Raw genomic sequence first — 26381 nt, 5'->3', positions numbered from 1 at the left:
GTTCTTATTATCCATCGCTGACAAGGGCAATGTGATGCAAGCACTGTTATATTAAGGTAGTATGCACCTCAAAAGTGAGACTTAAACTTTTGTTCAAACTTTCCTTAATGAAACTTTCAGCCATGCTCTTACGAAATCAAGATAAAAATCAGCAGTCACCGTGCAATTCTGGGTACTAGGAGAAACAGATAACCCAAGTTTTACCGATATTTAAAATTAAAAATGGCCGCCTTACCTGTGTTCGATTTTTGAAAAACTACGCCGGTGAAAAGTTTTTTTGCACCAGCAGCTTTAAAATGAACCACCACAAGTGGTATAACAGAAAAGAATAGTAAAATTTTGAGAGTCCGAATATCTGTCCCCGAGGCGCGTTCTTTTATGTTTATGAATGATGCAGTGTACCCCGGTCAACACTTATACACAGCTTTGTAAGTCATAGATCTCTAGAAAAACCAAAACCTGTTGAATCAAAGACACTACACTGATGTAAGCTTTTGATTTGTTTTACCAATTTATAGCATCAGTAACGTAACCGTTCCTTTCACACATAAGGATGTTCTTTACTGTGTTGGGGTTTAGAACAAATTTAGAGTAAGTTTTTGATCCACAGAACCTATAGCAAGGCCAATTCATGAAGTCTAGCCGTGTCCTCATCTCAAGTCCTGGTCATTCATTCAATGCAAGTGGCCACACCATTCACTTGACAGATGGGTTGCTGTAGCTCCACAAAAGCAAGAGTGTACAAAGAGATACTTCAATACATGAAGTTCAATGGCCAGATTTGCTCGGCCTTTTGCAGTCTGAGTGTGGTACGATGGGTACCTTTTGCAAAGTGACTACATGTACATGTAAACTTTAGAACACTCACTTAAATCTGATTTTTCACTACATGGGTGTTCAGTATGTTGAATGTCAAAGTTTAAAGTTTCTCCATAACCCACAGATTACTTTTCAAAGTCAGCTTGGTGATAACACTAGAGGGCGCTGTTCTCTTTTACTTTGCAGCACCCCTGTGTGAAAATGCCGAAACTGCTTGTGGACCTGCCTGATTGCACCTTGCGTTTCACTCAAAAATATAAAGGAACTAAAATTGACTAAATTCAGTTTAACATGTACTGAAAAACTATGGTCTTGGCTCGACTGAGTAGCTGAGTGCTAGTTAGGTGTTTAGCTAGCTTAAGTTCATAGTTTCTCCAGACAGGAAACTCCACCACTCATACAGCACAATTACTAAAACACTTGACACATTACTTATTTTAGATCAAAAGGTTTATTGAAGCTGCATGAGCTCAGTTAACAAAAGTTTTTTTTTCTCTTTTCTTAGCCTACTCAACATGGACATTAACTATATAGTAGACACCACTTTTTGTAAGATTTGACAAAGACAGTGCTTTTTGTAACTGACAACACAGACTATACCTACATACATATTATATCAAAGTACATGAAAAACTAACAACTATGCTTGATTTATGAAGTGATTGCTTTGATTTCACATACAGTAGGTATAAAAGAATCATTGGCAAAAATCACTGCTGAATTAGCATCCTGTACATACTCAAAAATACCTTATCTATGTTTTTTTATATAATGTGGCTTTCTTTGGGTCCCCATTGGCTTGGGGAGCTGCAAAATGACACTGGTACTGAAGACTACGGTTATACATCAAAACAGTAAAGAAAAGGGGAAACTAAAGGTACGGGACAACAGCAACATACACGCTGATGGTAAAATTGGTAAAATGCTATAATTCTAGGGCCAACTGGCAAAAGGGATTACTTCATAAACGTAAGGAGATTTAGCTGGCACTACTGATCCCAGCTGGTACTAACACTAGAACATGGGAAGTGCTATGTATAGCTTAATATTAGTGTGCTCACTACATTTTACTAAAAAAGCAACTTGAATGCTTGAGGATACAATGGTAAAACAGCTTTTTTTTGTTTGCATGATTGAAAAACTGACATTCACAAGTGAGGGAAGCAGGAAGCAAGTCAATGTGGTAAGGCACTGTGTCATTCACAAAATTCAGTTCTGAAAATATGCACTTATAATTTACATGAGCTACAAATTGTATAAACGATATACAATGTGCATTTTTTTACTTTGTGATCAAATCTAGCCAACAGTGATGTGTAGAACATTGCAAGTCAAATTACAGAAGACTGTTCCGCGTTGGAGAATGACGCCTTTTTTTAAGGTCTAAAAGCACGAAGTGGAGATGAAAATGAAAATCATGGAGCAATTTTCCCAGAAATTCACTGCCATAAAACACAGAGAGTAGATTGTGTAAACTAACTAGGGCACTGACTGGAAAATTTTACAATGACTTTCCGCTAGGAATTTCTTGTAAATTGCTACAGGTATGCAGTGATAATGCTTTCATGAATGAACAAATGCCTAGGTTACATCAAATACTGGGTCTACATGATCAGAGCACAAGTCAACTAAGGATAGCTTTCCATTACACACATCATTTCCACACACTTCATTTATCAGCACAATGCCATGTCACCTATGGAATATCACATCTCAAGTTTTGGCTTCCTTTGTCTTGATCAACATGACATATTGAAAGAAAAAAACACCAGTCATACTCTAATGCTACATAGCTGAATGAAACTACACTACTCAGCATTTAAACATAAGCATGTTCACCGCTTTGGAACATGACTTAAAAAATGACTGGCAAACTAAAAAAAACACTGGTCGTCATCTTTGGCTAAACACATAAATATCCACAAATCTTGCGATTTTCTTTCACTACAAACTTGTCACTTTTCTCAATTTGCACAGCAAATCCCAATGAAATTTGTCATTTTTTCTCCAATGACTTATAACCTGTTCAATTTCTAGCATTTGGTGGATGTAATCGGAAAAAAACTCAGTGATCATAAAAAATCTGAGGTTAGGTCCTGTACAGTTCTCTTCAACTGTACACAGAGTTAAACTAAAGCAAAAAAATGCTAATGCTCACACTTAATTTCCCTTTTCCTGTTAAAAAATATGTCTCCCCATTGACAACAGGTGTTAAAAGTTGCATAAACCCACTTTGGTCATTCGTACATTTCTACACAAATACAGACTTGCCATTTTGGTGAAAGGACATTCTTAAAAATCTTTTTCTCCTTTTTAATTTATTAAGATTCTTCTTAAACTATACGTAGTAATCCTTGATTGATCTCAGTCGCAGGGTTTTATCACAGAAGTCACAATAATTGATGTTCTCCTTAAAAAATGGAATAAATAATAAATAAATTTTCTCGTAGTTTTCCAGTGGTAAAGAAACCCTTGTCATCTTGCAGGTTGGCTCAACTCTGAACAAAAGATACGGAGAAAGCGACACGGTAAAAAAAGATAAATCTTCCGACAGCCTTATCATACTTTGTATTAAAGTCTTTGAATTACTGCAAAATTTATAAAGATGATCTATTTCTCATTTTAATATCTCACACTGCAAAGCGAGTAATTACAAGACAAAGTGATTCGATAGCTCATTTCCTTGTTTCTGGTCACATTACTTAACTTTGATCTAGTTGAAAAAGTTTGATTAGAAAAAAGTTGGACTTTGAAAACTGATGTCTAGGACTATTTTTATACACGTAAACTTTCTCTTTCTACTTTTCCGGGACTGGAGACGTGATGGCGCCAGTCGCAGCCACCATGTTGGCGGTGTCCCCTTTACCGTCATCGATCATTCTAGCAGTATTAGCGAGCACAGTGAGGCCGGCGGCGTTAACAGCTTTTCCTCCACGCCCCTGGCTGCGACGCATGCCCCGGCTGGGGAAAGGCTTCCTAGGGCCATTGAATTTGACGGTGTTGACCCTTGGGATCATGTTGGGTGCGTGGCCCTGCTCTTGGTAGGTCACATCGGCAATGTAGGCACGGTTCATGGCTGCCTGCTGATCCATTCCTGGTACGGCAGCATTCTGTTGAAAGAGTGCAAATCAAGCGATTGGAATGCAGTGTTGTACAGTGTCGTCTATTAGTACATACTCGATGACTACAATCTTACAGAAAAATGTTCTGATGCTTCATGTGGAAAAGCATTACATTCTACAAAGAGTGATGCCATCCCTTTAGAGGGTCAGGGTAATTACAGCCACATACAATGCAAAACTATACAACTCATAAACCATATTTTATGATGGTCCTATGTAGAAAATTCCAAAAGTGAGCCGCATAAGTGTTATTTCTATTACATGCATTACTTTAAACTAGCTCTGTGACACAGGACCAATTACCAATTCAATAAGATCAGGCAATACTGTATTCTACTATGAAATATATGAAATTAACTTTGAAGAAACTAGCATGACTGGCTGTTGAAGGCTGAGTTATATGACCAAACAAAACAAAAAGACAAACTAACTCTGTTACCAGATTAACATCCTTTAAAGTGTGCTTTACATGTTAATTCAGCAAATGTACGGCTAGTCAATGAGAGGACTTTAATCAGTGACTATTAGCAAGTTTTTGCTGGTATTATAGATATACCATGGATTACAGTTAAACAATTATCTGCCCATAAGCTTGCGAAGCAATATTTCCACTCGCTGCTCTACAGACATACTTGACACACGTATAAACACCATTTACCCAGACACATACCACTACAGAGAGAGAGAGAGAGAGAGAGAGAGAGAGACAGAGAGAGAGAGAGAGAGAGAAACACGCACACAGATAGAGGAGAGAGGATGCCTCGGAGAGCAAGCTTGTCAGATCTAGTTGTGATTAGTCTTGACACTAACACTACCTCTGCCTGTCCAGGTTCAACCATGGGGATTGGTATTTCAGCTGCCATTTCTGCTTGGTATGGGTTTGCTGGGTAGATCATTTCATTGCAGCTAGCATACACAGGTACCATACTAGCATTGGGAAGAGTTGGTGACTGTGTGGGTAATAAGCGCAAAGTATCTTTTTATTGGTAGGAGTCAGGAAGACTAGGATTTTTGAAAAAATCCCAGAGAGGAAACTCCTCTCTGCAAAATTGGGAAGTTATTAATAAAATCTATTTGTCACATGTTGTTTTATTTCTTGTATTCCTGTGTTTGAAATCTGCACTTGGGTCTTGATCAACTTGTAAACCAACCAAAAAATGTATATACAGACAATCACCTACGGGATGTTACCACCACTATTTCGTGGTTCAAGATGACCCCATTGCCTTTGTCATTTTCGATATATTCCTTGGACCTGGTAAATTTCATAGTTACCTTGAATGATAATGATTATTGGACCTGATTTTGTGTCTATTGATTCAACAGGAAAATCGGGCACAAGAAGGAAAACTGTCTACGCAAACTGCTATGACCTGGGGAAGCATCGGTTGTTGGAGGGTCAACCCTGTCAATGTTGATTCCAAAATAATATTTCTCAACATAAATTTTAAAATTCCTGACCAAATACATGACTGTGTCATATTGCCATACCTGAGGGGGTGCCATCCACCTCCACTGACCAGTTGGGGGGCTCCATGGAGGGGTGTTCTGCTAGTTAAATAGAAAGAGGTGGAAATGAGAAAAGTGAATCTCATTTAAACGTGAAGTTCTTTTCATTCGTGTAGATACACAGGAGTTCATGCAATTACTTACCGCACATAAATGAACATTCAGTTGGATTTCCTGCCTTGAAATAGAGCAATTCCAAGTTGCCATATTTGAAAGATCATTTATAAGCTTACATTGTGCTCTGACAGGTAGAATCCACAGGAATACGGCCAATTGCTATGATTGTACTGAGATATTTACAACTTTCTGTAAAGTCATACTCACTGGAGCGGGTTGTTGATATGCTGTGTATTGTGGTGCTTGGTTTGTGGTTGGGATGTACTGTGGTGATGGCGGGGGTGGTGGAAGCATCACGGGTACTGTGTATGGGTACACAGACGAAGGCTGTACAAAAAAAAAACCAAAGACATCAATCATTTGCAATTTCCAGGATCTGAATCAGTGAATATTTAGGAACTTTCCAGGGGGATTTGCTATGATTTTTCAAATATTTCCCATGAAAAACACTTTTCAGAAATGTTCAACATGACAAAAGTGGGGAAGATTACCATTTAATCTTCACTGTCTATACATAGGAGGGGAGTTTTTGCACTACATCTCTTTTCAACAACTTTCCGAGAGTTTTCCAAGTTCTAGCCTTTCAAGCAAAGGTTTGGAATTCAAGGATTTTCAAAGACTATATAATGAAACACTGAATCATGATTATGATCATAGCTCTGGACAACAAATGCCATCAACCGAGTTTGCCAGTTTAAAACTTGTTTGTGAAAAAAGGTTGTAAGATTTGCTTAGCTACCCTAAAAAGTCTCACAATGGAGAGCTGTGAAAATTGGAAAGACAAGGTGCCTATTGATGAATGCACTGATAAAAGTCTATAACAGTTTAAAACAATTCTACACCTACAGCCTAGAATACAGTTTCTTGCATATTACTTATCTTCTGTAAAAATTGCATAAAGTTTCCCCCTACTTTAATAAGAAGTTATTCTATTTTTCAAGGGTGTAAAATGCTCATTGAAAGATGTACTTACAGCTGGTGGTTGGGCAGGATGTGGAATATGTGATGTCATCTGATTGTCTGAATGGAAGTATGCCATACCATTCTGGTAAGTGTAGCTGTAACCCGGATGATGTACAATCATACCATTGGGTGAAGATATCGCTGGGTCTGCATACACAACATTATAAAATCACATCTTTCATTCAAATGACTGGCTTTCGATAATCACAAAACTTATTTCACGTTCATAAACATTAAAGGTATACTGTCACCTGTTCCAATTTTGCCACAGATACTATGGAAAGAGAAAATCTAACCAATCACAGATTTTAAGCGGGTGGCCGCTTTTTAAAAACAGCGCCCTCACATGGGCATTTTGAATACCAAGGAACGCCCCTTTGACCATATATGGGCATATTTAGATTACATCTGACTGTATACCTTTAACATCACATCACTGTCGATGAACAAATTACCAAATATAAGAAAACTGAAAATTCTAAATTGATCTAGCTATAGACACAACTGCAAACATATATGGGCAAATAAAAATTTTACATCACATGAGTCAGTAACCACAGATGAAAAGTCACAACAAAGAGAAATTGAATAGAAAGATTAAAGTTACCAACCCACATCCTCAAAAGGGAATGCAGTTGGCTGCAAGAGAAAAGAGAGAGAGAGAGAGAAGAAAAAAGATAGGTGAAAACATGATACAATACCCACCACTGGTCTTAGCATAGGTTGGCTGAAATGAGAAACGACAACAAGTATGGTATTATTGTTATTCTTTGGTCAATTCTTGGATAAAACATGCAAATGGTCATATAATGAGTGTCTTCATGACTTTGCCAGTTCCAACATGACATATGGCTGATAAATTGCACTGCAAAGGCATAGCTTTGCCTTTTACCATTTCATCTCTCTTTTCATGCATTATCCACATATCCAAGCGAATGGCTCAAATTTGACTTGCTTGTTAAAAAGCATTGTTAAAAGCATTGTCAAAATTTGTTAAATTTGTTATTCATGTGAAATGCAATGACTGATTGGTTAATAATAACATAGCCTGTTGAATTCTCTACCATTCTTATTGATGCAGTAGTAGAGCAATAACAAGCAACCTTGTAGCCAATATAATTCCACTGTGATATTTAAGACGACAAGATAATGGGTATGGGCCAGTTTGTCAATAAAGGGAATTCTATTAACATGGGAAATTTTTTAAATATTAGCAGCATTTCTGAATCTGCTGCAGATTACTTTTTTGATGTTAGACAGTCAAACTAGCGATCACTTCCGTACATCGGTGCCGGCTGAGACTGCTTGTGGTGTACATCATGGGTCACACATTTTGTCTGAGTACTGGCATTTTACCATAGCTCAACTATCTAGACAAGGGTTGGACGAAAACTGGCAAAAATTGCTTCAGAAATATAAAATGCAAAGTTTATCATAATCTAAACAAGTCTGAGTTGGGTACCTTCTGGGAATCTGCATATAAAAGCGATCGGACTAGGGGATTCTGGCAAAATCTTTGGAATTTTTGGACTAAACCAGCAAAAATTGCTCCAATAATACAATATTGCGGAGTTTATCATGATATAAACAAAACTAATAAAGATCATCCCTATGAACCTTCATATCATATTTCACAGCACTCAGGCAAGTGATTTCAGATATTTTTTTGACCAAAACAGGAAAAATGCTCCCAAAATACAAATATCAAAATTTCACAAGCCTCAGACTATTAAAGGTCACCCCTAGCAACCTGCATATATCAATTTCAATGTAATTGAACGAGCAGTTTCAGAGAGGATTTTTGGACCAAAAACAAAAATAATTGCACCCAAAACACAAATATGTAAACTTCAACACGATTTGAATAAACCTAAGGTCACCACAAGGAACCTGCATACCCATTTCAAATAATCGGAACAGCAGATTAAGAGAATAAGTCAATTGTTGATGGATGACGGAACTGCCATATTTGATAGGCGTTGCCAACAGCGTAGAGAAAAATTGAGAATGTTTTGCTTTGGTATTTTGACGTCTTGTCAATCATTATGACAGGCACGTACAACGCAATTATACCAGCAGGCTTCAGAAAAGTCTTTCAAATTTGGCTTATTCAAAATCTTCACCCATAAAATGCTTTAACGGTCTGGATCACATCAATATTACGGTGCACCTGTCCAACACATCATCAAGGTTGTGCTTAATTAGGCATCTAACCAAATGATTTGATACCCAAGTTCGTCTTACCTGTTTTCTTACAGCTGGTCCTATGTTCAATTTCTTATCTTTAAATATGAGGTTATCACCCTGGATGGAAGGAAACGAAAGACAGAGATAATCAGGCAGGGATGTTGTTGGCTTGAAAGTCCATAAAACTGCAATAATTTGATATCCTTGTTTGAGCATTTCCTGCTTGACTGGCATGTAAAAAATTCCATTTGGCCCTTCTGGAACTGATGGGTTCAGTGACTACTGTTTATAAAAGATGTGGATGCTACATGGTTGTACTGCTTTCCAATACTAAAATCTGATGTCAACTTTCGCTGGTGAAAATATTGCACTGAATGGTTATACTTTCGCATTGTGTTGTCCTTGTTGGCACAAAATTTATGATTTATTCTGTACAGCAGAGATTTTTTTAGTGGTTTCTGAATTACCCCTGCAAAAAACACGTTGCACCTGAGTGGAAAAGAATCACCTACTGACACACACTCTTTTCTATGAAATATTCTCCAACCAGCATGATTGCCTAATAACATAACAAAAGCATCTATATCAACAAGGGTACACAAACATGAGTAAGGTCAAAAGATCAAATTTAGGGCTTACATTTTCCTGTTGTATCCTTGCCGCTTCTTCTGGTGTTTCGAATGTAATGAATCCATAGCTGTTGACAAATTCAAAATGAAAATTTTGAGAGATTTATTAGTACACTCCAACAGTGCTCTTTCACATTCTCAATGGATCTAGAATGCTTACGTTAAGTTAGGACATGGGTACATACAATCCGTCCCTCAAATATCTATTTTATTTTTAATTTAATTGCGTACCTAACAAGAGTCAATTCCCAACAATATGCTTCTAAGAACATACAAACATTACAATTACACATAATTACAAAGAAAACCTACACTTGACAAAAAAAATATGACGAAATGTTAAAAGTGTGTTGAATGCTGGTCATTTTACATCTTTCAGTGTTTATGTTAACCTGTTCACTGTAATTCCTTGGAAACTGGTACACACTCATCATTGACAACAAGTGGTTTGGGCAAAACCATGGTGATAACAGGGTAAGGTTTGAAGCGAGGTAAATTTCATCAGGGGTCCACATCATACTCAACATGCAATCATATTTGGGGAAGACAGAAATGGTACACAGCCTCACAAAACATGTACCCATGCTTCCACACCTAAGCAAAAGCACTGTACATGTAAGTTCAAAATTGAAAAAATTTTCTCACTTTCACTGTTCAGAACACAGGAGAGTACAGATATGGATGAAAATGTGAAACAGAAAGTGATGATGTAATAACCAAAAGAAAATTTCTAGCAATCCCAGACCTGCAAAATAGCACATCCGTATGTTCTTGACTTGCTAAAAATTATTCATTTGTGTTTCCCTAATAAACTGTCATAACTTTGTCGACAAAAGCCATATTTTTGCTCGTTAAAACTGAAAAACCAGCTCAGACAAACTCACATTTCCATGATAAATTCTACGGCGATTTTTTATTCAGACGCTTGGCTTTCGTAAATATTTTCTATCTCCTCCTTATAAGTCTATAGTATAGTTTTTTGAAGGGAACATGTAAACAATATTGGCGATAAGTTTTTTCAGAAAAAGAAAGTTGACTCATGCTCACCCTTTAGACACTCCTGCTCTATCTGCAATTATCTTTGCTTCTTTGACATTACCATAATTTGCAAAAAACCTCTTCAACTCAATTTCAGTGGTCTGTAGACAGAGAAATAGATCATGCAATCAACACTTACTCAACATCTACGAAGCAAATTTAAACTTTCGATACACCATACCCACTTATACATACAAGCTGTTGTAAGGAAAGAGAAAGAACATTTGAGAACAAATTGTAACATTTATTAGTAAACTGTTTGCGACTAAAATAGTACCAACATCAACAATTACCCTGTGAAAACTGCTATCACCTGTTTCCCTTTGTACATGAACCCTTGCTATTTAATTGTCTGTCATGTGTGCAGTGAGCCGTGATATGCCTCCTTTAGCAGTCTCCAGATTGCTCTCATTAATCACTGCCATCAAAGTTGAACCAAACCAATGACAACTGATATATCTCATCCACTACGATACTAGATCAACTATCACAATGTCTGCAGTTATTTTTAGCTTATGTCTGAGTGCATACCTCCTGAGTGATATCTAGGTTGACTGACTGACTCATAATCCTTTCTTTATAAAGAATACATGATATTGGGTTTTCCCCAAATATCCACTCAGATGCATTTCTGATTTTGTTGCTGTTTGTATGTGTGCTCACTGTGGCTGATGGATGGTGACAAATACCAACATGACAGTTTAATTCCCTTACAGTAATGCTACCGATACATGATAATCTTGATCAGCAATTTTGTAAAGCTAGCGATACAAGATAATCTCGATTAGCAATTTTCAAATGCAAGTGTAGAGCTCTTGACTATGCTAAGGATTGCTGAATCTAAATGAATTCATGACAATTGTAATCAACAGAAACCTGCTAAAAAGAAGCAACAAAGCTTTACAATGGAGCTCAGGGTATCAGAATTTATTTTGCAGCAGGAGCTCAGAGGGGCCACTTTATGCTTGAGTTTCCAGTGAAATCTAAATTTTCTCGAATAATATGGCTGATTAATTATGACCATTAGTTTGAGGTATCCGCAATATCCATCAAAATGTGTAGTTTTGGAAAAAGTTAAACTGCATGCTTTTCTGTGTAAGAATAGTATAGTATAGCAGCACATACACTTGACTTGAAGTGACCCTTAGGAAATCAGCCATCAACATCTAGTTGAGTAAACATAGGGCCAAAGTCCCTGAAGCTACTATAGACATGGATACAAAATTAAGTATTTCCTGACTGTATGAAATGATCTCACTAAGGTCATCCTAGGGACATGTAAACCAAATATTAAAGCGGTCTGACCAGCGGTTTTGAAAAAAACAAGCGACTCAACAGTTGACAGAGCTCTGCTGTGTTATGTAGAGAATAACCTTTTGTGACACATGTATTGATGAAGAAGGTGGATATCTTTGATAGCTCATTTCAGGATGGCCTGACCAAAAAGGGAAAAAAATTCCGTAAAAATACAGATTTGCATATTTCATGAGACTATATTAGTCTATAATAGCAAATAAACGAGAGTTAATTACATTCTAATTAAAGTAAACAAGACTTGCTTAAATCAAGATTTACGTCATAAAAAAAACAGCATATCTGTCAGGTTATAAAGAATCTTGAGCAGGTTATCTTATCTTTAAATCAAGATTTACGTCATAAAAAAACAGCGTATCTGTCAGGTTATAAAGAATCTGAGCAGGTTATCTTTTAATATCAGTATTTTCATCCTATTAACCAAGCATATTTAACTTTCAAATTAACATTGTAAGTAAGTTCTGTTGAATAAGTTGAGACAATACGTACTCAGAGAAAGCACACTGAAGAGACAAATGTTTGTAACTTAAGAAGTTCAAGGTCTTCAAAAGCATTATAAGGAATCATGTTACACTTTCATTCCACTGTTTAACAGATTGCATAATTGCTATAAATAGCACGAGGAATCTTACAGCTCAGCTTTACCATAAAACCCTATCGCTTTGACCACTCTTTTAATTGACCACTCTATTTTTTTCCTCAAAAAGTAATCTTATTTTATCCTTACCAAGTCAACCATAAATGGAAATTAGAACTTTCTCTATCTCTATTTATTTGACCACCCTATCATGACAAACTATTATGAGCAATTTCTTTTAGATAACATAAATGGTGGTTCAGAATATATCAAAGTTGGGATTCAGGAAAGTTGCCTTTACATGTTTTAATCCTCCAAGATGTTAAGCATTTCACTATGAACTTTCTGATAATTCCACACTAAAATTATTTTGGCTTTGATGATTTCCTAATTAATTCAATTATTTAAAATCATATTAATTATTTTTTCTGGGTGAATTGATAGGGTTTATACAGTACAAGAATTACATACAATGTAAGTCAAATTTTGACCAAAAATGACAAAAAATTCCTTAAAAATACACATTTGCATATTTCATCACAATTTGAACAAATCTAAGTTGGGTTATCCCTAGGGACCTGTATACCAAATAACAAAGCTGTCTGACCAGCGGTTATGAAGAAGATTTTTTACCAAAAACACCTTTTTTGGCATTAATTTGCCTATTTTCAACAATATCAAAAAATTAAAAAAAAAAGTTTCTAAAAATCATATTTTTCATCTACACAACAAATATAAAATCAGTAAGTACTGCGGTTCTCAAGATATTTGAGTGGACGGACGCCTCACAAACGGACATACATACATACATACATACATACATACATACAGACTGACGACGGACGCCGGACGGATACCCATCCCAATAGCTTCTATAGACTATAGTCTATAGTAGCGTAAACAAACACAGGAGGGGGAGGGGGTGGGGGTGTGGTTATGTGAACTTTTATTGCTGATAGTGTTACAGGACACCTTCATGGCAGTTTTTTAATCCTTGGGAAGGAAACCCCAAGATATCAACAACTTTTATTTGTCAAATGTAATTATTGACAAGTGGTCAAAAGTGATCTGATAATGGTCTGCACTTCTGGTTTTAATACAATCATTATACGCATGTGTGCACAATTATTTGAGGTACACCTATCAAATAAAACACTCTGTTGACTTTTTCATACCCGCGCAAGGTGCTCCTGGTTTTGTTGAGACACAAAAGTGTTAAATGCAACAAACATTCGTACATTAATGTTGATTCACTATAGTTCCCTTTAAATAAAGGCAATCATATATAAAATGAATCATGGGAAAATGTTATCACCATTCATTCTATCATCATTCAAAACTATTCACATCTAGTTCAGGAAAAGAAATAAACTCACATTAAAAGCTATTCCTCCGACAAATATCCTATTTGGAATGACAGTGCCATATCTTGGTGCATGTGTTGGGTTGAGGTCGGACGGTGACGGCGAATGCTTAGGGTCCGGTGAGGAGTTCCGTGATGTGAGCTGTGTTGCTGCTATTGGTGGAGTTGGCGATGCAGATGGCACTTCTGCTATTATGGGCTGCAAATGGCACAAAGAATAAATGTATAACACCATAAGTTGGCAAAGCATATTGGTCAAGCATTCCAGCAAAAGTTAAAGGAATTAAACATTGGGTTCAATTGAAATTTCTCTATAAGTCTTGTTCATATGTACTGATTTGCTGATGTAGGAACATAAACCAATCACAATTTCAGAAGCAAAAAAAAACTTTTGGGGGTTAGAACAATTCTTGGCACTCACACTACAATTCCCAGTGAATGTTTTAAAGAACTTCTATTTTGCAAGTATACAGCCCTGGCTACAATAGGGAAGTTCAGATGACCAGCAATTTTGCAAGATCATCAGTTAATTCATGTTTGTTCCTGTGTGAGTGAACTTGATCAAAATTTTTCCCACAACGTCCTGCAGTTTTATCTTTCATATCTTATCTCTAGTGTTCCACCAAATGACTGGGAAGGGTATCTGCTACAGACACACAGGCTACGAATTTCCAGTGCCATTAGAGGAAACCTGTAGTCTAACTTGGCCCAGGAGACCTATAAAATATTGGGTTTCAAAACTTTTTCATGGACAGTTGAACTTTGAGTATTTTCACTATTCCCATCATTACTAACCTGACATTGCTTTACAAGTCAAGTTCTAGAGCATACCACCTGCAAAGTTTTATTACAGTATAAGGCACAGACAGTGGCCAGTAGGGGAGATTCTATATCACACCCTCATGTTGGCTATGCAACACTGCTGTGGCTATCTATTGCCCAGATTTGAGCTATGTGCTTAGCCCAGCTTAAAGGGATATAGTCGTCAGAACTGCGCCTGTGCGAGTTTCTTGTTTACAAACAATGTATTTCATAAATGATATCAAGATGCACCACATCATCATAGCTGCAACATTTAAATTATACGATGATTGATTATGACAGATATGTTTTAACTGTCATCAATCACCATTGTGCCTTGGATACATTGCTGCCATGGGTCGTATCTGTCCCATACGACCTTTGAGTGCAGTTCCGACGACTATATCCCTTTAAGCAAGCTGATATGGCCACACATTTGCCTTGGGGTTGCTCAAGCTAGACTGCTGAGGGCATGCACATCAGTGTAGTTAACAGATTGATAAAAGCTGTATTGTGATGAAACAGGGGCTGTGACAGAGCCTCGGGTGAGGACTGCAGTCTTTCATATTTTGTTTGGCATGGATGTGTTTACCTAATAATGAATATAGCAGGGTTTGCAAAAAAAATATTTTTTGATAATCTATCAAAAAACAAATATTAGCTAAAACATAATACTGTGTATGAAACTATACAAAGACCTACATGTCCGAACTAACAAATTGATGAGACTTGTAAGTTGTATCTTATATATAAACATTGTCTGCAATTCAGATCAGATTGATTTCAGTTTGTATACATTATTTGTAATGGTCTATTCCCAATTTACTAATAGACTTAATTGTGGACAAGTGATCCCCCTGTGACTAGAACATTTAATAGCTTTTCTTGTTATTTTACCTCCTTAGAGTTCCCTCTTCTCATTACTATTGTCAATTGGCCAGTTTCTTTTTTAGTAGATGTCTGGTCCTATATCCTTAACAACAACAGCAATTTTATTTTCTGACAACAACAGCAATTTTATTTTCTATTTCCTATTATGACCTAACTGACTTAAAGTAACTACAACCATACAAAATATTCTTAAAATGGGATTCTCAAATAAATCGAAAATGGCAAGTGTTTGGCCACTTTCACCAATTGAAAGAAATAGCGGATGGGATAACACTGGGGCAAATCATCTCCTTTCTGGTAGTACCTAAAAACAATAACATCCAAAATTGTATTGTTGGAAAGGCAAAACAATCCTGCCCATGTTAATTCACTATCTGCAGACATTCTATTTATAAGCCCTTGCACAGAAGTATGGGAACCTGGATGGAAAGTATCTTATTTTTCCAAATTACATACACAAATTATCTTCATTGCAGATGTGAACAGGCCATGACATACTTGTAGTTTCACAGATGTAGCAATATGACATCCAGACTGATAAGTATCATACTAACTGACCTTAGCGGCTCCTGACAGCGTGTTTCTCTCTCTCTTGGTCATTTATACGTTTAACCTTTTCCCCTTAAGTGTTTTCATTCTGTGCTCTCAACAACCTTTATGGTTTGATATTGGAACAAATTCACCTTAGAGAGGGTTAATCACTTTAGTGTTACACTCCTGTGTTAAAAACTGCAATTAAGATTGGTAAAAATAATTGTAATTTTTTTATGTTGGCAATACCTTCACTTCCTTGAATATCTGTCAAACAAATTATTGAGGATGATGAGGGGATCAACTCAGATTTTATCTCCTTTGCAGTGGAAAATAATAGTGATTATGTTTTTTTACCAATACACAGGATCAAACATTCTGCTTCATCAATCAATTTTATCTTCATATAGTTTCATTATACAATAACCCTTTACCTGCAAAGTTCATATCTCACCATCAGGTCACGTCTGTTAATCGTGGAGCACAATTTGTTGCATTTGGTGCATTTTAACACTAACTTGAACATTTGAAGGTTCCTGAAATCACCGATACTGTAAACATAATTGTTATTGACTAAAGCTGCAGGAACAGACCATGCGAAATGGGTGGAAATACGTATTATTTTGGCTCAATACCGCTTTTCACTGAGTTGGCTGATGGGTAAGTGATACTATCTGTCAGGGAAAGGGTTAAACTAACAAGCAATACACCTCTCTACATAAAATTACATACACTAGAACTTCTAACTAATCCAAAATCTATACTACCAAGTTTATACACAGAGTACAGTTGATGTAAGTCTAATCATTATAAAGGTGACTGAGTGGTGTAATATTATAGACACTCCATGGTCAGTGTAGCGGTGATATGGACAGGATAACTGTTACATGTAATGGTTGAGTAGTAATATTATCAGCAAAGGTGTGCTGGACATGCCACGCTGATTATAAACTTATTTGCATATTTAACAAATTATTGCAATTATGTCATATATCAACACTTAATGCACTGACTTTGCTCAGACATCTGAGCTAACTTGGTCATATGTCAGTTTAGTTATGTTGAAAGTTTGGTGTGCAACATATTCAATAATATTTAATGAATTTATGTAATTAGACTATATATTAAAACTGAAAGCACTAACTTTGATTGGACTCCAGATATACAATGGTTATATATATGCTGAAGATTTGCTGGGCAGGGCATTTTGATTATCAGTTTATTTTCATATTTAATAAGTTTCCCAAACTAAGCCATATATCAAAACTTAAAATGCAATGGATTTAGGTTATTATTATATTATGACCTTTTCACGAGAGCACCGCTTACATGTAAGTCCTATTGTGATGAAATTTATTGCTGATATAAATTTAACAACCTGAACTATGCTATGCTATACTAACCAGTTCCTAGGTTATTGCTTCTTGTGAAATTATTAGTAACTATATTAAAAGATGCAGTATGTTTGTGTATCTGGCTTGACTAGTTTCAATACTTCACTTTGTCACAAGATGATGGCTTGATATTGATGGACAGAATGTCAAGCTGATCACAACGTGAGCTACAATAATTCAAAGCACGCAGTCAAAACACCACCCAATGACAAAATATTTTAAGTGACAGTTAAAGCATTTGTTCCTATTCATTGGTGAAGTTACGATGACTTTTGGTGACCTTTCGGTCTGACTTGCTGTCTCCTTCAACCGGCATCCACCACTCTAAATCACAAGTTTACGACTGGTTCAACTTCAAATTAGCAGTTTTGCAGTGCTATAGCTGTGGAAACGCAGCTATCTGTTGGCGGGGTATAGGTCATTTTATTGAATTACACTCACTTTGGTTTATTTTGCCGTTCAAAGTTCCGATACAAGTGGTGTCGTCGTAATGGACCCACTTTCGCTGGTAGTTGGCCCGCAGCTATCCGTGGTGGGGTTGACCTTTGACCCCCATAGCGACGTACGCTACCCCGCCAACAGATAGCTGCGTTTCCACAGCTAGCAGTGCTAATGAGCAGTATCTCATCTATAAGGTAGAAGGCGACTAATTTTAAAGCTCTTGGTATTTTTCACTGGCTTAGCTTTTCGAATATCAAAACTTTTATTCTTCTCCATAGAGTTAACACAGGGATAGCCACCATTTTTAATTTCAAATATTGGGTTATTTCTCTAGTTGCTAAGTACCAAAATTTGCACGGAGACCCCCAATTTTTATTCTTAATTTTGAAAGAGGAGGGTGGAAAGAGTCCTTGAGGAAAGTTTGAGCAAAAGTTTAAGTCTTTCACTTTCGAGGGGCATATTACTTTATGCACTTGACAAATTCTTTTCAACCATGGTCTTAAATTGATAAGCATACCTGCTGTAAATGAAACATTGTTTTATCAGTAATTCCATATCTAAAAATAATTTCAATTATAAACTTACGTTGGATTCAAACACACAAAATACACTGCCGAGATAAGTTGTTCAAACTTCAAAATCTTGCAAGATTTTTGATCAACAATTATTCCACCACAGAATCTCAACAGTGATTGACTATCAAGCATACAAACCGTTTCCATGGGGTAATTCTGGCACAATAAACCAAACCTGAGCTTAATCGCATCCCCCTGATGAGTTCTGTTCATGATATGCACGTGTTAATAAATTCACAGCCCAAATGGCCGCTGCTACTCTTTTTTTATTAATGTTCTAGCCATCTCTTGAAAATATTGTTTTGGGACTGTCACTGTCATAAAATAAAATCATATTACTGACAAGAATGACGAAGTAAAATCATTTTAAACTGACTGGAGATTTACAAAGTAACAGCAAATAGGTTGTCAGCTGAGCATTTACAGGTGTCTTGCTATGACAGCATCTCGTAATAGTTAGTAAATGCCCTACTTAAACTTCATATAAAGAGTATATTATCAAATGTCTGTTGACCATAGACAGAGATTTCTGTTCCACTGTCCATATCAGCCAAACCGAAGTAGGAAAACTTGTGAGTTTGTTTGCTTTTTGATGGTGGATAGCAACACCTTGAAATACAAGAATCTCCATTGGAACCAACCATGTCACATACTGCATTATGATGATTCAACATGTCAATTATACTATAGAACAACTACGGGAACTATGTTCCATATGAACTCATTGGAAATAGGTTTACCGTTATAGGGTTTCTTTTGAGACAGGCAAGCAGAATTATTCATCAATTTATCCACTTGTCTCAGGGATTTACTGTCTTGTACCACAGCCCTGCATGAGACAGTATGCAGCCAATTACTGGAGAAGTGCTTGAAGCCTTCAGTGGCAGGAATTTCCTTTGACCTTGCTATGACTGAAGCTCTCTTTTCAGGTCAAAACAAAATCTCAATGACTGATAAATGAATTTAATTTTGCATGAAATTGGAGATACATAAAGTAGTCACAGTGTAAATAGAGTGGTTTGAAATATTTTTAGAAAGTCTGGTACCTACTTATTGCTCATGTATCATTGTCAAAATAAACTTTCTAAATTTGAATATTAGAAATAGCGCTGTTCACGGTTACAGGTGTGTTACTAAATATAGCTGTACGCGCGCGACATCGGACACGCAGCTTGAAATGCGGACAAATTTTATCAATGTTGCATACATGGCTGTTTTGGCAGCTTGTACTCTGCGTTGTGAATATGTTTTTTAGTATTCACTGTTACACTAGCAGTCGCCCACTGAGATGTATTTTCGTCGTTCTTGCATGCGTAATTTTCAAAAGCGTAATCTAAAAATGCGGACAAATATTTATTTTTGCATATTAATGAGAGAACAGTGACGTAAACTGTGAACAGCCCAAATTGGAAACCAAAATATGGCCATTATTAAGAAATTTGCCCTGCAAACATGACCGTTGTATATGATGCAAGCGATACTGTGGAGAGATTTTGGCAAGTTTCTTTATATCTGCTGGCTTTTGATCCATTTTATGACCACTCTGAGGTCAGTACAAGAAGCTACAAGAGCTACTCGACTTGATTTGCCATCACAAATATTGAAATATGTCACTACTTTAGAGATTTCCTAGCACGTTTTGGACTCTTTCAATGGTACTTTGTCACTTTAATTATCTCATTTTGTACAGAAAATAGTTTATCTAATGTCACTATAAGTATAATGACTACCTTAGAACAGACACTGAGACAGTAGTACGAAGTTTGAAGGTCAATGTGCCAACCAACCACAATTTTGAGAGGGTAAATTTTTCTTAGTTGGGCAAGCGATGTGGTAACCGTGAATCTAAAATAGTAATAACATCATGTGGGAGCATTCTCAGGCAAGGAGAGAACATATTTTATAAGTTTTATGATTAGAGTTTTAGGGTTGGTAGTAACCACAACATATCCTTCTAACATTACAACATTCTAATAGCATTTCTACATGTGTAGGTATCCAGCCAGTCTTTCAAGAAAATGCACATTTTTCAAAATTTTTAGGTTAGAAAAAAAATTAATTGACAGATAAGGCATGCTCTTCAATATTTAAACGTACTTGCGATGAAAGTCAAACATAAACGAACGAAGTGATTACCGGCAAAAATTTTTGAGGCCCAGATTTCTATGGTACACTATGCCTAAATTGTAACAACTTTTCGTCGCGGCACGCGTACCTGCAACGTCGACTGTGTCCAAATTTTTCTCTACAATTTTGTGATTACTGATAATAAACTCACGCTAAAAATTAAAATTTTCGTACTCCAAAATAATTTTATACGAGATTAAGTAAACTTTCAATAACAAAAATGATAATTCGTTAATTTTACCGCGAACATTCGAAGTTAGTTGCAGACGACAAATTTTCGCGCAAAAAGTGACATCATACGTCATATTGGTCGAAGCCAACATTCTCAAGTACGTATACACACAGCTCAGTCCAAGGGATTGTGGTATACGACGTACATAGTTTACGAAACCGGCAGAACTAAGGGATGGGATTATTGTTCATGTGTTTGACAGTTTCGGTTTTTATTCCTTTCATATTTCGACACAGTTATTAGTACCTTACGATGTTGTGCACCAAATCTGCACCAGCACTTTAATGCGTCATTGAGCTTACCTTTGGAGGGACTTGGAGCTGAGCGACTTGCATCGAAATTTCACGCTATCACAGACTATACTCTTGCGAAACGCAGCTGTCGATAATAGTTTGTTTTACACCAATATTAATTTATTTACAAGTCACGACAAACGGGGAAAATGTCAAAAGTCTTTAACCGTAGATTGTTCAGTGCTACGTTCACTTTTACGAGTGGTCTCACGGCGATGGCATACCCTGTGCGATGCGATAGTCTTTCCGATTTTAAATGGGATCTTATCTCAAACGAGACTCCTTGAAAACGACTGCCCCAAAACACTGAAGGCAACTTAAATCAACGGTACTAAACCATACAGCTTCCAGTTTTACGCTTTAAACAAGGTAAATGATCGCCCCATGTTATAATGTCATGATCCTGAACCCAGAGTGCTCACCAGCCAACTCCATAAAGATCGGCTTACGAAGTTACGTACTTCAACACGCGACGCACTATCGGTCACCGACTTATAACGAATGTCCTGAACACCCTTTGCGATTTTGTCAGAGAAAGTTACCCTACCAGTGCCTCATGACCATACAAAATTATCTTGCATCTCACAAATATGGTAGGCAAGCTTGATTTACGCACTCCACAATCATCATACGTGAAGAGTGGGGATGAGGGATAAGTGTAACCACGTATCACGTAAACTTTAAATGGTTTGCTCAGTAAAACATACGTTTTTGTACCATGTATTATCGAAGGAGAATCAAAGACTGATTTTCAACTCACCGAATTCGACTGTCCCTGACTGCCAACCTCTGACATTATGTGTTGGATCGGACGGCGAGGAAAAAAAACTGGACAAAACAAGTAAATAAACACCTACAACAGTACCTCTAGCAACAGAATTCTGAGGAGACTAACTGCCGGATCGGCGTTCACATGTTTTGGAGGGAGAGCAAATTACGCGCATACCATTCATACCAGGGAGGGTTAAGGGTCATTGGTAAAACGAAAGATTTGCTTTAGTCGTCTAACTACAGCTGCTCACTGTAAGAAGGCTATGATATCAACAGACAAATTCCTCTTGGAGCAGACACAGATGCTTTCCGAAGGAAAAGGTGGCACATACATATATTAACACGTACGGTTCTAAACTAACACCCCTGCTAAAAATGGAGCGCTAAAAGTTTTGGACCTGTCAATTATTTGCAAACGGTCCGTCACTGTCGGTTCATAATCCAAGATGTTATCCTTTAGTCCAATTGGTGAGCCGCGGAGTGTCAAATATACATGTACCATTATCGCCTTCTTTGTTTTTTCCAGGGTGTTAATCTGGTCGGTCGTAATCGATATCAACATGATCTCGATCTCCCCCTCAAATTTGAACATAGTACGGTAACATAGACAGTACTGTCGCTGTCGCACCCGACCCGACGGCTCTGTCGTGACCATATACTTCTTACAGAGATGATAACTGGAAAAAAAGCCGCAGCACTCACGTTTGTTTTTTTTTCTCAACGCAAAGCACACATAAAGCTTACATGTAATTGTTTAAAATAGATGGTATCGCGAAATAGGAAGTCGTTCGACAGTCGTTAATGAAAATAGGACGTCTGCTTGTTCAATCTCCCATCTCCCATATGGAGATACGGCGTCCTGTTAACAAACGGGTGACTTCAAACTCTTGTTCGGTTCAAGAATAAGAAGAGATTTTATCTGACATTTTCTCGGGTTTTTTTTTTCATGTGAATGTTTGATGATCATTTTTTCTGTTTGTCGTTGTCCTTTCATTTTTTCCCCATTTTTGATGTACAGTGGGACAGTGCTGGAGGTGTTCAACACCTGTTCCTAACCCAATCTGATTAAAATCAGATGCAGAGTACGGCGACGTCTACTTTATGCGTACGCGGTATTCTCTTGTTGTCTGTCGCCTCTCACAACAAGAGAATACCGCATACGCATAAATTGACGTCGCCGTACTCTACATCTGATTTTAATCAGATTGGTCTTAACCATTTACTGGCTTCTGTTTCAGTCTTGACTTTGTATGTATTGCCCAACTGTGGTGCAAAGGGGTTTTCTCTTGCAGCATATTGGTTTTATTATTTGTTGGGGTGTCTATGTTCAGTCTTGTAATCTTTGAATGCCAGTGAGGAAGTATTATAAATAAATAAATATATAAATAAGTAAATAAATAAATAATCTTAAATAAACGAACTCGTTTGAGTTTGAGAGAAAGTTAGTTCTCGGGGGTGCGCACCGTTGCAGACAGTAGCCTAAAGACATTTATGCTATAGAAATAACGGGCGAGGCTTGCCGAGCCCGTTAATTTGGCTTTCCTCTCGCCCGCGTCCATAATTAAACGTTAATGGTCAGCGCGGAGTCTGTTATTTCAATTATATTACCATCGAACGCCGAAAAAAACCGTCAAAATTTACGAAAATTTTCCGTGCGAACGACAATAGGGCCCCAGATCCTGTCAGTGAGTAGCGCGCACGCTGCAAAATTTTGCAAATCCGGAGATTTTTTGAAAAAAAGCGTCTAAACTTGGCCCACAATTATGCTCCATTGTATTTTGTGGTTGATTATGATCTTTGCACAAATCACAATTTTCGTTTTAGCCGTAAAGTTACTGTGTTTACGATATTATTCATATTCACAGGCATGGAAACAATCCATTACTGTGTATTTGTGGGCAGTCACGTGGTTCAGCTCGGCCAATTAAAACGCAATGGACAGAACATGGTAAGGGATGGACCATTAGACCTTGGGAGGGGGGGTGGTTCATTGTGAAATTTTTTTTTTACTATTGTAAATTTCTGAAATTTTTTTTTTCCAATTGAGATTAGCTGTGCAAATTTTTTTTTTCAGAGTAAATTTTCAGATTTATAATTTTTTTTTAGTTCGTCGCTGTCTGAAGATAAAGACGGCAAACATGTGGTGCCAAGCACCACAAGCGGCCATGCAAGCGGTCACTGGGGGGAGGTCAGGAGAGGGGTGTCCCCCTGCTGCTGTTGGAGCTTTTGAAAAATAGAGATTAAAAATGGTGTTATTTGATGGCACTTGGGGAGTATTTTTGCGGGGGGAGGTCAGGAGGGGGTGTCCCCCTCCTGCCGTTGGAGCTTTTGAAAAATAGAGATTAAAATGGTGTTATTTGGTGGCACTTGGGGAGTATTTTTGCGGGGGGAGGTCAGGAGGGGGTGTCCCCCTCCTGCCGTTGGAGCTTTTGAAAAATAGAGATTAAAATGGTGTTATTTGGTGGCACTAGGGGAGTATTTTTGCGGGGGGAGGTCAGGAGGGGTGTCCCCCTCCTGCCGTTGGAGCTTTTGAAAAATAGAGATTAAAATGGTGTTATTTGGTGGCACTTGGGGAGTATTTATGCAGGGGGTGTTCAGGAGGGGGTGTCCCCCTCCTGCCATTGGAGCTTTTGAAAAATAGAGATTAAAATGGTGTTATTTGGTGGCACTTGAGTATTTTTGCGGGGGGGAGGTCAGGAGGGGGGTGTCCCCCCTCCTGCTGTTGGAACTTTTGAAAAATAGAGATAAAAATGGTGTTATTTGGTGGCACTTTGGAGCATTTTTTCGGATTACACATCTTCCCTGAAACATGGTCTTCTTGCTCCTGAGTAGCTTCCTATAGTTTTGAAAATTGACTATTTTGGTTTCCTAGCTTCCCTTTCTACTGCGTGGTGAAATGCCTACATTCACCCCACCAAACATCATGCATATCTCATGATTTACAATTGATTTTGACAAGCTGAGAAGCTAAAATAAGCTAAATAATATAGTTAAATTTGCATATTTGTGTTTTTAGAGCAATTGTTGCCCTTTTTTGATCAAAACATCTATTTCTCTGTAGCAGCATGTCCAAATTGATTGGATGTGTATAGATGTGTTGAAATTTCAATATTTGTCTTTTTAGGGCAATTTATTCCATTCATGGTCAAAAAATCTGTATTCTATGAAAGGGCTTGTAAAACAAAATAATAATACATAATGACTTGATATGTTGTTTTATCATTATTGACGTGTTTCTACTTGTTCACCCATTCTTGCATTCATCATTGCTATAAAATGCTGTGAAAAAAATGAAACTGATGTGGCCTGCATCTGTTTAACTTGATCTTAAAAGGCAAATACAACTTTCTGTCTTGACAACCATACCATAGTTTCAATGTTTTACCTAGTGTACCTGCTTGGTTTGTACGCAGGAAACAAGTAGAAAACAGGCTCTATAATTTCATAATTTTCAAGTGATCAGAATACAAAATTCCTGAAAAGATAAGATAATCACAACTTCCAGTATAAGGGATACAGTCACTCTAAATGTATAAATTAAATTAAAAAATGTGCCGGGAGGATGTACTAAAAAATACAGAAAGTTGCTTTCTGTCGGTAAAATCTAAAAAAAATTCAAAATTTTAAAGACTTTTGCAGATTTTTTTTTACGCCTTTGTCTTCTTATTTATTTTTTTTTTATTTTGCAAACTAGTGTGAAGATTTTTTTTTTCCTAACTTTCTGCTCTGAAAATTTTTTTTTCTGTTTTTGACCACCCCCCTCCCAAGATCTAATGGTCCGTCCCTAATACAATTATGCTTATACCTGTAGACGACGAGACTCCGGTCATGATTATTTTGCAGAAGGACTTACATCTGTTAGGATTACTGTGATGTAGGTCCAGGAAAGCAAAGAGGAAGCCTTCCAGGAAAAACACAGGCGACCCAATAGGTTCTGAGTTTTTCACACTGTTTTCTCTATCATTTTCTCTTCTTTCTTCATGCTCTGAATGATCGGAATAAATAAAATAAATGGTTTATATAACCTAACCTAGCCTCTGTGACTCTTTATTTATTTTATACTCCATCACAAGGACGTATATCTCTCATACACACATGCTGTAATTAATTAGTCAACACAACTAATTATGCTAATCCGTGGACTTATCAGAGGTCGGTCAACATCGGAAAGATAGTGATGTTAATGAAAAGGGGAAGGTATGAAGATCTTGGGAAACATGTCCCGAGGACGTCCGTAAACCTAGTGGACGCTTATATATTCATGATATGCGCAAACAAACACTGCTCATTATTCAAAAATAAACGGGAAGTTAGATTGAAAGGAACGCTGGAAACGCGCATGCTTTTCGTTGCCAAGCGCCAAATTCTAACATAACTAATTATGGTCCTGCTCCATGTAACAAATGCCACCCAGAAAGTATCGACCGACCAAGCAGAAAAAGATCACCGGAGTGGCCGTTTCATGAGTTTTTCAACAAAATTATAGATGTATGTTTCACGTCGTCGTTTTCTGGGAGTGTATATACCAAGTATAATTTACAAACCGCGTCGTGATTCAAGGCACAATGGTGACACATTAGCAACAGCACGCACTGGAGAATTTTTGCCAGCACTGTGAATTTTTTAAACCAGTCACCTTCATTTCTCTGCACTCGCTATTAAGTCCATGTCTACCGGTAACATCGTT

General features: G+C 37.2%; 1 protein-coding gene across 8 annotated transcripts; it reads right to left on the bottom strand.

Annotated features, from left to right (window-relative positions):
• Positions 1 to 1251: 1251 nt before the first annotated feature.
• Positions 1252 to 21896, bottom strand: LOC139140639 (protein boule-like). Of its 8 annotated transcripts, none has more exons than XM_070710006.1 (11): positions 21684 to 21896; positions 13652 to 13837; positions 10394 to 10485; positions 9357 to 9414; positions 8775 to 8834; positions 7142 to 7169; positions 6541 to 6677; positions 5775 to 5894; positions 5433 to 5489; positions 4752 to 4891; positions 1252 to 3929 (listed from the first exon to the last, which is right to left on the bottom strand). In XM_070710006.1, the coding sequence occupies exons 1-11, from the start codon at positions 21717 to 21719 to the stop codon at positions 3890 to 3892; spliced, it is 954 nt and encodes a 317-aa protein (XP_070566107.1). In that variant the 5' UTR covers positions 21720 to 21896; the 3' UTR covers positions 1252 to 3889. The 8 variants fall into 8 exon arrangements, with proteins under 8 accessions (XP_070566107.1, XP_070566108.1, XP_070566103.1 ...); XM_070710007.1 differs by lacking the exon at positions 7142 to 7169 and adding an exon at positions 7236 to 7257 and having other exon boundaries at positions 5433 to 5492; positions 21684 to 21868; XM_070710002.1 differs by lacking the exon at positions 7142 to 7169 and adding an exon at positions 7236 to 7257 and having other exon boundaries at positions 4757 to 4891; positions 5433 to 5492; positions 21684 to 21868.
• Between the last annotated feature and the right edge of the window lie 4485 nt (positions 21897 to 26381).

The sequence above is a fragment of the Ptychodera flava genome, chromosome 9 (genome assembly GCF_041260155.1).
Source record: "Ptychodera flava strain L36383 chromosome 9, AS_Pfla_20210202, whole genome shotgun sequence".
Taxonomy (NCBI): Eukaryota; Metazoa; Hemichordata; class Enteropneusta; family Ptychoderidae; genus Ptychodera; species Ptychodera flava.
Note: the sequence above shows the minus strand (reverse complement) of the source record. Positions and strands in the feature narration are given on the sequence as shown.